Source organism: Fundulus heteroclitus, chromosome 21 (assembly GCF_011125445.2).
Source record: "Fundulus heteroclitus isolate FHET01 chromosome 21, MU-UCD_Fhet_4.1, whole genome shotgun sequence".
NCBI classification, from domain to species: Eukaryota; Metazoa; Chordata; class Actinopteri; order Cyprinodontiformes; family Fundulidae; genus Fundulus; species Fundulus heteroclitus.
The window spans coordinates 14614499-14628366 of NC_046381.1; the positions used below are offsets into that span (position 1 = coordinate 14614499).

The window sequence follows — 13868 nt, forward strand, 5'->3', positions numbered from 1 at the left end:
TTTACTCTAAAAAGAATTTAAAACTTAAGATGTTTCACGTTTAGCTTTAGCCGTATTGAGCAGGGGGCAAAGTTTTCAACTGCTAGATCAGCTGCTAGAGTCTGCTAGAGTCTGAAAACTGCAGTTCCAGAGCCACAAGTGGCTCACTTAATATTATTACACAGTTAAATATTGCTATTTTATTGTTTTAATTTTTTTTTTGTTCTGTGCCCTTGTGAAAAAACACTGGCCCCACCTTGGCCCCCCTGGTAAATTTGGTCTAGAACCGCCACTGTACAAGACACAGTTGCAAGAATGTGTCTAAAACCAATGTTAGGTGTTGCTGCTGCAACTCTAAATCACACAAATTATAAGTGGTGTTTGCATGTAGAAAGAACAGCTTTAAATGACATTTATAAGAGGTACTTTGAACAAAACAACAGGTTTCCCTCTAACCTTTTGTTTTTATTTTGGAATCCCGGGCTCCTCCGACTAACCTGGAATGCTTTTTGCTTGGTTTATCCCATTCATAGCTCCTATTTTTGTTTTTTTTTTTTCAGAGGAAAATGGAATGCAACATAAATACAGGGAAATCATGTAAGAAATCTAAAAAATAAAATACAATTCTGACTAGGCTGAGGGTTCACTTTCAATCAATGGCCCCAAATAGAGAGCCAGGGCTACATTAGAATGAGTTTGAGGTGAAAGCATAGTTAGGTCAAAGATAACGACCCAGTCAAAGTCCAGTCCTGAATTCAATCAAGAATCTGTAAGAAAGACTTGACGACTGCTTTTGCAAGACACTCCCCATCTAACACGGCTCAGCTTGAGCGGCTTTGCGGAGATGAATGAGCAACAATTTCATATAGTAGATGTGCACAGTTGATAGAGACACTGTACACACCCCATACAATACTGCTGGAGTAGCAAAATATTGCTCCGCAAAGAATTGATTCAAGGGACAAAATACAACTGCAGGCCATTTACTTTACTAATAATTTTGTAATTTAAAAAGAAGCACCTGAAACCCATGTAGGATCATTTCTATTTTAGTCACAATTATATGCAGCACGTTGTGTTTGTCTGTCTCATAAAATGGCAAATGAAAATGTCTTGCATTTTTTTTATTTTTTTTATTAAAACGTGGCAAGAGTGTGAATGCGTTTGCAGGCACTGTCCCACGCCTAGTAGGCAGTATCTCGAACATATGATTAATTTAACAAAAAATAAATAAATTATTGAGTCACCGTGCTCATGCAGCAAAAAAGATTGCCATAGCTTAACAGAGATGGAGCATTTTTGAATCGCTCGCGTCGCTGTATTTCAAACAGCTCCAAAGTAGTATGACTCATGAGAGAAAGGTAATCACAGGCAATGATGTGGACCGCTGCAGGGCAAGCCCCGTTGTGGAGGAATACCCTTGAGAAAGTCCACGCCGTCTGCAAATGACTGCTCATATAATTCTAGGGATCGCCCTGGCCTCACGGCCAATCACATTTGCCGTTACATACGGCACAGGAAAGATTGTCCAATCAGCACGCAGCTTACAAACGCTGCCTTCACACCATTGGCTAACCCGAGACAAGGGCGGTTTTTTAGGGGGTTGCTCGCTCCAACAGCACCATCTCTGGCAGGTGTTGTGGGCTTTAAAACCACACAGTGGGGGTGATTTTTTTTAGGACGGTAGGCAGGTAGTCGTAGATAATTAAGCTGGCTTTAGGTTATATATTTTTTTGTTTATCTTTCTTTATGTTTGTGCCAACCGAGTCGCTGCGGACCCCAGCGGAGCGGCGGTGAATGAGACGGAACGCCGGGGTTCCCCTCTCTTCCCTGAGCCAGACACACCGCGTTTTTTTTGCAGCGGCGAATCGGGACCACCGCTCCTTCATCATGCAGCTGCGGAAAAAAGACGGAAAAGCCCCTACATGTTGAATATTTCCCACCGCCGGCCGAGTCCTGAATGAGAGAGGAGCTCTTAACCGCCGCCAGGATCTCCCCCACCCCCCTCCTTCTCCTCCTCCTCCCTCCCCATCCCCGGAGCAGCCTCGGTTCTCCTTCGCCCGCCGGTGTTGGCTCCAGAAAATGATATGTTGATGATATTTTGTGGAAGCGGCCGTGCCTTGTGTTTTCCTTTCGGGGTTTGCAGTATGCGGATCCACGGGGACGCCGCGGAGCTCGCGCGAGCGGACGTTTTTGCTCTGCTTTGAAAAAAAAAAAAAGAAAAAAAAAAAATGAGGAAGCGATTTCACAAAGACCCAGAAAATGGCAAGAAGGTCTCGTCGTCCGTGGGCCCGGATTTGAGCAAAATGAGAAGGAAAGGGGCGAACGCCACGGCATGAATAGTTTCCCACAGAATGTCACCGAGGGAGGCAACCCGGCGGAGGTAGACGAGGCGCAGCATCGATGAAGGCGATCTGGACAAGTTTGGAGTCGCTCATGATGAACAGGAACACTTTGCAGCTTCGCGTCAGATCGTTCTCTCCATACTGAAAGCTGTTTCCTTTCGCCTTTTTTTTTTTTTTTTTTTTTTTTTTTTTTTTCTTTGCGCGTGGGGATTTTTCTAATTCATCGCTCACCTATTTTTTTTTTGAGAGAGATTGCATGTATTATATATTTTTTTTCTTTTATATTTCTGATCCGGATCCAGCCCTGACTGTTCAATGGAAGTATGTTATCAGTTGCCGGTTTTGCCTCTAGACAGGCCGGTTCCCAAGCATGTACTCAGCCGGAGGGGAGCCATTAGTTTCAGCTCCAGCTCTTCCCTGTTCGGGGCTCCTGATCCAAGACAGCTGTCACAGGTAAAAAAAAAAGAAAAAGGAAAAAAAAGGTTCATTTATGTTTATTTTTGCTTTCATTGTGGTGATTGCTGTAGTCTATAATGAGCAATTTCCAAACAAGTTAATTTGTGGGAATCTTTCAGGTGGTTGCTGGAAATTGCCACACACACACACACACACACTAGTGTGTGCCTCTATCTGTATTTTGGTGTTTAATTGAAGCCTACAATCATTTCGTAGTCACAGGTGAAGCTTACAGACACGTACCGACTGTCCAAGCACGGTGGTGGCAGCATCATGCTTAGGGTCTGCTTCATTGCCAGCGAGGGACTGGATCATTGCAACAAAAAAATGGGTGCCCCCTACCCATTGATTCACCTCAAATCAACAGCCAGATGGTTGAAACGTGGATGCAGATATCCCAAACACGCATGTAGACGGACCAGGACGCCCATTAGAGTTAAAAAAGAAGACCCTTGGGTCCTAATCCCAACCATTTTTTTTTTGTTTGAAAAAACAACAGTCTTTTTTTGGGGGGGGGGTCTGATAAGCTGCAACAATTCTGCTAAGAGTGGGGGTCATGTATATATGCCAAAGGATTGTTAAGAGAAGCTTCTTGTGAAAGAAATAAGAAAACGTGTGGTTAAGGTGCAACTACCTTTTTTTTATTAGACATTTAGTTCAACACTGACATGAGAATATTACAGTTTGCATGTGTAATTCTGGGGCACCTGTTCCTAGACAGGTGTCAAAGGCAAAAAGAGAAGCGGGAAAAAAAAATCTACTATGTCAACTATGCAGTGGTGATACCCCAAGCCTATAATAAACATCTGTGCACAGAATGCATTATGAATCTGCAGGGATCTTGCAGGTGGTCGCTGGGTAGTCAGGTTCATACCTGTGCACACACGCTTGCTTTTATTTAAAACCTCATTAGGACATTAAATTTGTTATTTTGTGTAGCCCACCTCTGACATTACATTCTCCTGCATTTAGGACAGGCGTTGTTTCCCATAAGGATTACCAGCTGGCATGGTTGCAACAAGAGCTGTGTGTGTGTGAAAGCAAAATTGTATTTCAATTAAAACGGTCCCGCCGCCATGTAGATGAAGTTACAGCATTTTTTTATTTTTTTGGTAAATATAAAAGCTTAGAAAATTTGGAATCCAAAAACACAAACTATAACTAGACAATTCCTCTCAGTGTCGCGCGTCTGGCAGTTCATTAAATAAAAGGTTTTAAACCAGAGGAACGGTATGACGTAAAAGTGTGAGCAGTTTTATAGAGTAACTTTTTTATGGACCTTGGTATTCTTTAGATACTTGCTCTATTCCTTTCACAATGAGCATATTGAGCGGCACAGAAGCTCTCACCATGTTCTTATCAGTCGGACCTTTTCTTTTTACAACAGACAAGAAGCCGTCTCCTAACTTTGTATTTGTGCGTGTTGACCTCAGATAAAAGGCCCCCGTCGTTCAGCCAGCGCCAACACGACGCTCCAGTTTCCTCCAGGGATTTATCAGAAAGGAACGTGCCACTCTGTTATTTATGTTATCGTACGCCGACACATTGACATCGTATAAATTATTGAGTAAGACTTGGGACTTCCTCTTTTTTCTCGTAGCGCAGTGAAGATATCCCTCTGGTGAGCACGCCTCTATTTATTCCACCTGCTGTGCAGTGAAGGATAACAAATGTGGGCAAGAGACGACCGTCTTTAGGTTGTAAGGCCACACGCAGCAGCCTTTCGTTTCGCTTTGTAGGGAAACAAGTAATGCAGTGTAGTGCGTCTTCATTACGTTAGGCTGCACTGAGTCATTTTGGACGATCTGTCCTTGATGTGTCATCCATTGGATCTTTGTTCAGAAGAATAATGGAACCAGATGTAAGATGTGTGCTCAGGGAAGAAGTCCTTCTAGGTTTATGTCGCATTCTTAAGGATTTTTAGATACAGTAGTTTTCTTGATGTCTTTGGGATGCATTGCAAATCTTGCCAGTAATTGTTTTTTTTTCGGATAATGGCTTTTGTGCAAAGCTGAATCGTACATGTGTTCCCTGTGTAGTTGGATATCTTCTTGAGTTTTGTGAAGCAGATCCTACTTCACGTAGCTGTTGATGTAAACCGTCTTCCATCTTTGCTGCCAGGCCTGTCAACAGCCAATGCATGTTCTTGGAAAAAAAAAGTGTTTTTTCACTGTTCTACTGGCTGATTTATCATGAAATGTTTTAAAAGTTGAGTTAACAGCACTTTTGGAACAGTTCAGCCAACATAAGTTAGTTTCCATTTTTAATTAAAATGGTTGGAAGACCATCTTAATAGCTGAAATGCACCCTTATGCAGACAACACCATAGTTTATTGATATCTCTCATAATGCTTATCAGGGTTGTCACCGGTATTTTCTGTCAGCGTAAATATCCCCGGGGGGGGGGGCTTTACTGACCTTTTTATGTTGCCCTCAAACAACTGTTATACTGTTAGCTTAACACGTAGCACCGTTTAGTGTTTTGTTCTTCCTGCCTGCCTGCCTGGGAAAGTTCCTCTGAACAACACTTTTGTGTTTATCTTGTCCATAAAGACGGTTGTATGTTTTTCTCTGGGTGTTTTCCACATGTAAAATGTCCGGCAGCAGGTTATTATTTGGGTCAGGTGTGCGCTGCTACCGGAAGAAGTGACAATTTAGGCAGATGTGAGTGAGCCAGTTGGGGAAACCCTACAGAAAGGGCCCCTAGAGGTCAGCCAAAGATCCATTATGCTCATTAAAAGTCAGTGTAATGGCCTAATTACAGCGTCCAGAACCCCTGCTAATATCTATGCCCAAGAAGAAAACTGCATTTACAGAATATCTGTATATTCTCCAAAAATCTATTAAGATTTTATTGAAATAATGTCTCTCTTAAACATAGTTGGGCTACATTTTTGGTATTCGTTCATGGCGACCTTATTTATGTGCATCTTGCTTGGGCCAGCTTTCCTTCCACATAAACCAAAGTGGAAGGGATTTTTAACCAGTTTGGTTAAAACCAAATGTTAGGGAGCAGTTTGGCTATTAAGTGTTAAACTGTTGGTTAGAAATGCCAACAGATCTGCTAAAACAAGCCATAAAACATGGTATGAGGAAAAACTGATGTCCATCTGAACAACCATCATACTACACACGTCCTTAATTACTGACCAGAGGATAAATTAACTGCCAAACAACTAAGTCACAATAATTTACACAGAAGGATGCCAATCACGCATGTATCAGAACAATGTTCAGTAAGGAATGGTAGAACAGCAGCCTATAGTTCTGTTCAGAAAGCACTCACTACATGATGCCTTTTTAGCAGTGGTGGGCACAGCTAACCAAAAGCTTCACTTACGTATTTTGCTAATGCAAAGCCACTAAACCACTAAAATAGTTAAAAGCTAATGTTAACATCTAAGACGACCATCATTCATGGGGTTTTTTTCAGCCACAATACAACCTAAAAGCTTCCCACATCAATAAAAAACAGCCCAAATATCATACTCTCATGAAACTCATAAAAAAAAAAGTGTAAAAGTATAACGGCTCACACAAGAACATCACAGGCAAACAACTCTACTAAAACAAAGGACAAAGATTGTACAGAGAGGTTTCACAAAGTTTCCAGTTAGGCAACCAAACGACCATCGCACAAAGACTGCTTTCCCAATCATGCCGTCAGAGCAACAGAAAAAAGTTATGTTACCAATGTAACTTTTAAATTGAACTTACCGATACTACTAATTGAACTACTACTAAAAATTCCTCTCTCTCACACACACACCCACGTGTACAACCCTACAGTGTAGGTCAAGCAAACATGTATCTATCTCACACAGCCATAAAATCTTTTTCAGTTCAACAGTTAAAAAGAAATAGGCTACATTGCATAAAAAAACCCAATAAAGTTATCTTACCTTTTTGTGTAGCGACCGGCATGCACATATAGCAGAAGACGTCACATGGCAGTGCACTGTTTACAGAATAAATGAAGCTTCATTTAAAAAAAATATAAAGAATCGTAGATGTTGGTCGATTCGCGTTGCCCCATAAAGGAGTGTTTCACCTGCTGCTCCGTACCACACATATTTTGCTACCTGGGCATATATATATTTTGTGGGTATGAAAATATTTAAGTAAATTCTTTAATAATAAAATAAATTAATGAAAAAATTTGGTCTTTATATAATCAAAACAAGAAAAAATAATTCAAGGATACTCATTTTGGTAAATCAATATAAGCTGACCCGTTCCCATTTGGCCCAATTGTCAGACTTTTTCCCCACCGGGGTGCTACAATAACAGCCACTTCCTGGAACAATGACCTGATGCTGAACGTTTATATTCTGCTAACTTAAGGTAACCTGACTCTCTCCAGATGGATTTTGTGCCACAGTGCTCCACACATCCATCTGGGATTGCTCCTTTGGAGATGTACTTCAGAAGGAGGGGCCTCATCAAAAATCCTTGCATATGATTGGATGAACCACTTCTGCCATCTTTACTGACATGCTACTTCAAGGGAAGATCAAGCTCTTGCCAAGCGGGCGTAAACATCGTTTCCACTAACAAAAGCCTTCAAAGCCGTTCTCTGGTAGCCTGACATGGTCATACTCAATTCTAGTCAGAATTTGAGTCTGATACGGCTCCATTGAGCTGTGATTATGGGGCGTGTTTCGAACGAACCAGGAAAAAAATTCCTCTGCACTCAATTGGATAGACCTACAACCAATAAGAGCAACGAAGTGTGTGACGTATGTTTAGCGACGCATAATTGTTGTCAACGGGACTCAACTGTTAGCCTAGCATAAGAAGATGAGCGTTTACGATTTTTGCCGGTGTTACAAAAACAATGTAAGGATCCAAGGAGTCCTTCAACACACGAACCTGTTGATATCTTCTAGAACAGACTTAATAGCAGAATCTACACACCTCAACTCTCCAGCGGCAGCCATCGTTGTTGTAAACGAATTCAACCCAGGCGCGCTTTGGTGACGTGGTTGATTACGTTACTGTTGATCATCTGTCCATCATTGTATAAAGCCTGCCCTGACAATTTGATTGGTCCGCCAGATATTGGGCGAGCATACATGCGCTACTATTGAGCAATGCCAGACCGAACTTCCCGACCTAAAACGTTGTGGTGCGGGACTAAATTCGGAATGGCACCCAGGCTAGTTCTCTGGTGTTCAACCCTGATGAAATGGCAGCATCAGTGTTACCGCTTGCTTCCTTGTTGCAAGCCGCCATTGTTGTTTGAATCCAAGTAGTTGCTTCTCTGATTTGTCACATCTACGAAAACCCCTGATTGGCTCGTCCATTTTATGTGGTATTGAAATTGATAAGGAAAGACCACGTACATTGGCATTACTTGAGTGTATTAGAAAGATTGGCATGTGGGACAACCAATAGTTGAAGCGATACCCCTGAAACCTGAGGGACAGAGGGGGGGTGAAGGCAGGACCAAACCCCAAACCAATCACTGCCCTTCGGTCCGGATGATAGGATTGGTCCGTGTTCTTACAGGCCTGCAGCTCTCACAGAGATCAAATTTTTTAGCCTCCTTTTTCTGAATACATAATGTATTAACTACTGTCAGGAATCGAAGGACCATTTCACCCAGTACAACAAAACCTGTTTCTGAACAGGATTAGCAACTACAGCTTTAAGTGTGCACCTTAAACCAGCTACAGACTTAACGTCTGCAAGCTCGTTCTGCATATAGGGCAACCTTCTTCCTCCAACTTCTTATGCTAGCTGAAGTATCCTTTTTAGACGGAGGGGCTGGTTTGGGATGCTCACCGCCTTCAGCCATCATAGAATTTGAGCGGCTATACAAAGGTGGATGGGGCGGGGTCCTGATACTGGGGTTGAACACGACCTGAGGGAATTGACCTCCGCGTTCTCTCTCACGAGACGTACAACAACAAAAAACCTTTTAGTGGTTTTGAAAGCATGACTTCTTTTTCATATTCCGGGATACCGTGAAACCGGCAGCCGGCCCATGCCTAGTCTAGACTGCAGAGAAGTCTAGACTAGTTTGTTTTTGACACGCAACATATTATAGTTTAGAATGATTATTTCTGTCCCTCGGTAGTAAAATTTGTACCAACAGTAAATTGACAGGGGAAGTGGTAGCACCCAGTGGCACACTAAAGATAAGCCATTGTAATCAAATAATTGCATGACTGAATCAAAGGGACATACTTCCATAAATGATATTAACTCTTAACCAGAACGAACCAAAGTGTAGCTGCAGTGTCTAATATGGCATCTAGTATCAAGTGTTTTTTTTTCTTGGTTCCGAGTTTGAAATTATAGTATCGTGACAACTGTACTTGAGACACTCTGTCATGCTCTGCGGTTCTCGGGTTGACTTTCTTAAGTGTACCCAGGCGGTTTCTTCTATTTTTTTTTTTTTTTTTTTTATTACTTGGAGTACTTGGTTCTCTTGTTTTACACCTAGGGTAACCTTCAGAGTACATGAAAGCTAAATGTTTCACTAGGAGAGTTTTTAAATGTGTATTTGAAGAGGGCAATTACTGTGTTGACTCTGCTTGCATGTTTTCGTGTTAATGTCAAATGTTTAGCTTGTAATTTGTAACTGTGTGCGCATTCCTTTAGCGTTTGGGGGGGGGGAGACGTTGATCTCAAGGGAGTTCCTTGTTAAATAGAGCTTGAGTAAATAGTTTTGGTCGATACAGTCAGATTCTTCTTTTGCTCTGTTGCAACACTCTGCCTCCCTCAGTAACGGGACTTGAAATCATTTTTTGTCTCTTGGAACTTGCGTCTCGGACCAAAACAAGGTGGCTGTTGCCTGAAAAGGTCGCAATGCTGCGAATTTTTACATTGTGGCTTGATTTTTATTCTATTTTTTTCGCTGCTGACTTGCTAACAAACACAAGATGTAACACTGTCCTTCCAGTTGGAGGTCTACTGGTCCATTTCTCAACTCAGCTGTTTTAATTTTCCTGTTATGGCACTCTGTTAAGTTCGTCCTGGTATTTTTTCTTTTTTTGCTAATGCAAAGTGAAAACAGACCTGCAGCCAAAAAAAAAAAAAAACCCAACAACAACGCTTTGACTCTCTTCTTTTCAAACACTGGCAAAAAAATGGGTGAACCTGCCTCCATCGGTGCCATCCAGCCGTCGCTACAGAGCAATTATTCTTCCACAAATATTATGTTTGGGCCTTATTTATGACCATAAGGGTGCGTTTGTCCTCGGTGGCTGCTGTGTTTTTGTGTGTGGTTCAACAAGCCTGTTGTTTGTGGAAGCAGGGCAAGACTGCCATGGCAGAAAGAGGCAGTTAGGCATGTGCCTGTGCTCTGTGGGCAGTGGTTTGGCTCGCTTCCACCTTCACAGATGGCCGGAGTCTCACTGTCTTTTTTTTTTTTTTTCTTTCTCCGCCTGTCTTGTTCTGCCTCTTTCTTTCTTTCTTTGGCTGTGGAATGCTTATGATTTGGTTAAATGGGGGGCGGGGAGATTAGTTTTTTTTATTGTATGCATGCGTCACATGTTTGATTCCTTGGTTTTTTAGAAGATAAGATTTGCGGTTAAGATCGTTGGGTCCCCCTGTTGATTTCTTTCTTTTAAAGAACAGCGATGGTTTGGACCCAAGAGAGACATAGAGACAGATCGGCTACTGATCAAATTGTCGCAAATCTGAAGGGACTGGAATCGGCAGACGAGCAGGAAGGGTGCAGGAGCGAGTCATGTGGTTCTCATCTAAACTATGAAACACAGATGCAGTTGCTCAGCTTGGCATTGCTGTGCGCATTTTTTACAGACACGGCGTCTTACACAAGCGTTCGTAACTGTTGAACCCCCCCCCCCCCCCCCCATTTTGTAAATTTGCAGCCCGAAACTATTTTGTATTTATGTGCAAAGCTGCTTGAGACGTATGACTAAAGCTTTGCAGCTGTAACTACATCCACAGGTGACTCTACAAAGCATGGACACGGTGGGACTGAAAAAAAACATTTCAGCTTTTAACTTGCAAAATAAAAAATGTTGCAAACCACTAGCGTTGCAAAATATATTGATTCCCAATCATCTTCCATAACAGTAATATATTTGGCGAGTTAGACTCTGTCCTTATTGCCCTCACTGGATGTATTTTTATGCCTTTTAGGGGCTTGAATGCTGGAGCTCATGGGGAGCAGTGCGGACATATTACAATTGTAAAGGTTCGAGAGAATGTGGGTTTACTGTAATCAATGTTGTCATCGCAATTTACAGGGTTGGTATTACGCATTTCCTGATATCGTGAAGGCCGATAAAACCTTGTATTGTGTTTTCCATACGCTGCTTTCTGTCGGTCCATCACATAAAATTTAAATAAATAAACTGAAAATGGTGGCAAAATGTTAAGTCACTTTGCAAAAGAGTACTTTTGCAAGACGCCATTGATGTAAAATGGGTAGAACGTTTGCCGTTCCTACCTAAGTTCTTGCTTCACCAATTTTCCAGCAACTACATTCATTCACTTCCAGATGCTAACAACCTTGTTTAAATATGCTGGTAAACAAATACTCAGAGTTAATTTCTTCTGTGTTGTCATGTTGTCTTGGGCGATAATGGGAGGAAAGCAGCCCAGGGCTGGACGCGGTGATCTACTCAGCCTGTTGCGTCACCGTCAGACAAGCCATCGAGATTGTTTTGTCATCTGATTGGAGATAAGCTCCTTCAAATCTGAGATGTTTAAGAAGATGATAAGCTCATGCATGGGGGCGAGAGATGGCTGCGTTTGTTCCTTGTAGACGCTCCTTTACCCAGATTGATAAGCGAACACAGGGCAGCAGTTTTTTTTTTGTTTTTCCTCTCTCTGGGAGTTGCTTTTGTTGATTCGAACTGCCATCAGATTGACGTTTGATGCAGGATGTGGTCAGAATGCTAAAGGAGCCGCTCAGACTCTGAGCCGGGCGTTTCACAATCTTTTCTCAAACTTTTAACCCCTGCCGTGCAAAAATGGAGGCTTTAAACCTGCTTTTGCAGCAACGAGCTGGAGCGCGCCGGAGGGTTTGTCAGATTGTTTAGCTTGGGGTAAATGGACAACATCCTGTCTTCACTGAAACACACGCACTCTTCATGATTCACGTCACGTTCATTCCTTTCTCTCTTTGTGTGTGTGTGTGTGTGTGGGAGTGCTCTCGTCACGTGATTGTGATGTTTTTGTGCTGCGTTGAGTGCAATCAACCATGAAAAAGTGGTTCCACACGTTGACACACTTTTCAGACACACAGCTACTACTCCGGCTGAATTGTTTGTAATGCACATCTGCAGATTTAGCAGCTTTTACAGAGACGTTGACGTCCCTTTATTCATTTGCCTCGTTGAAGGAGCCGGATTTATCACAGTAGCCATGTGTTGTATGTCAAAATGTACTCGGCGCTCTTAGCTTTATGCAAGAGGTACATTTTTAGGCTAAAATTAAATTTTGTAAAAAGGCTGAAACAATGAGTTGCGACATAGCAAATCTTTTACACTTTTTATTTAAAAAGTGGTCCCAATAACATGTAGTTTCATAAAAGTACTTGTGGTCACAGAATATTAGTTAATTTGCTTTTCTGCAGAAATCTTTACACAAAACAGGGTCATTAAAAAGTTTAGTTATTAATGTATTTCTGTTAATCAGAATCAGATATACTTTAATAATCCCAGAGGGAAATTACTGTTTCAGTACAACCGCCTTAACATTTCAGGGGGAGACGATTTACTGAGGCCATGCTGCCAAGGACACCGCCTTACACGGTGCCCACAGGGCGCTGCTCTTGACTCTGTGAAAAGATAGTAGCCACACTAGGAAAGGAGAGGGAAAAAAACACATATCACACCCTATCCTCTTACTACGATACAGTTTGAGATATAAAAAAATTAATATATAAAACTGAAACTTTTATAGATTCATACATGCAAAGCCATACGTTTGAGAGCTTTTTTCAATTGGGGCTAGCTAGGACTTGCATCTTATGAAAACCAAAAGTCTCCACCATCTGAACATCACACAAGACTAATAAAAACAGATTTTAATACAGAAACGTTATGTAGTGCTCTATTCAGTCCTGGAAAACTCTGCTGACTTGTCATTTATCCACCTGACAGCAATTGACAGCCTCCACAGGGAGGGTAAGCTACAAAAGAGGCTGGCTGTTCTGGATCCAAGCATGTTAATGATAGGTTTAGTGGAAGGAGAAACATTATTTTTAATTGTTGCACAAACAGCACAGATGCCCTCAGCCATTAGAGGACTGTGGAATCTATAGCAATAAGTGCTTGAACTATATAGCTAGGGCTGCACAGGATGGTTAAGATATATCGTCATCTCAATGTCAATGCACAAGATATCAATATTGCAAAAGAAATGCTTGGACTGTAATAAATAATTGCAATTCACAACCTATTTGCGAGAGACTTGTGATATAAATTTGGTAAAAAAAAAACGTTTTAACCTAGCAGACGTGGTCCTGTTGGCTTCATCTGGCCGTGATCTACAGCTCTCACTGGAGAGTGCGAAGCGGCCCGGATAAGGATCAGTGCCTCCAAATCCGAGACCATGGTCCTGGGCCAGAAAATGGTAGAGTGCCTTCTCCGGGTCGTGGAGGATGTCCTTCCCCAAGTGGAGGAGTTTAATATCCCATTTATACTACCCTTTTTTTAACCGTGCCGAAAACGGTTCAACCTCGGTAACTGAGATAACTAGAGAGTGTAAATGGATCGCAAACTGAACTGAACCGTGCCAGACACAACCGGACCGCGCTAAATCTAGACCAGTTCGACAGTAGGGCTAAGCCCGGTTTTTCAGTGGCTCGGTTCTCAGATAACAAATGGCGCACGAGCAGAACGCGTCATCTCCTTACAGTCAGCTGACTAATTTTGCGGTTTCAGACATTCATAAAAATACTAGCTTCCTTACCGTGCCACACGGTTTTCAGTGATGATTCTGCTGAGCAGTGTGATGAACCTCAGCGTCTGTCGTTTCATACGTTAAATCCTTATTGGACGTTCGTTTTTCTTATCCACTTCCCAAAAGCCGTCAAGTAAATGGACCGAATGTTGCCTTCTTCGCCTGACTCTCCGCTAACAACGAAATATCACAATTATA

General features: G+C 42.1%; 1 protein-coding gene across 4 annotated transcripts in view; it reads left to right on the forward strand.

The window, feature by feature from the left end:
• Positions 1 to 2513: 2513 nt before the first annotated feature.
• The window catches only part of pde7a (phosphodiesterase 7A), a 50650-nt gene continuing 39295 nt past the window's right edge, over positions 2514 to 13868 (forward strand). For 3 of the 4 annotated variants that reach the window (XM_012879706.3, XM_021325025.2, XM_012879713.3), the window contains exon 1: positions 2515 to 2777. In XM_012879706.3, the coding sequence (XP_012735160.2) occupies positions 2640 to 2777 (138 nt within the window). In that variant the 5' untranslated portion in view covers positions 2515 to 2639. Of the gene's footprint in view, positions 2778 to 13868 lie in introns of all 4 variants that reach the window. The other variant, XM_036124896.1, reaches the window with a different exon arrangement.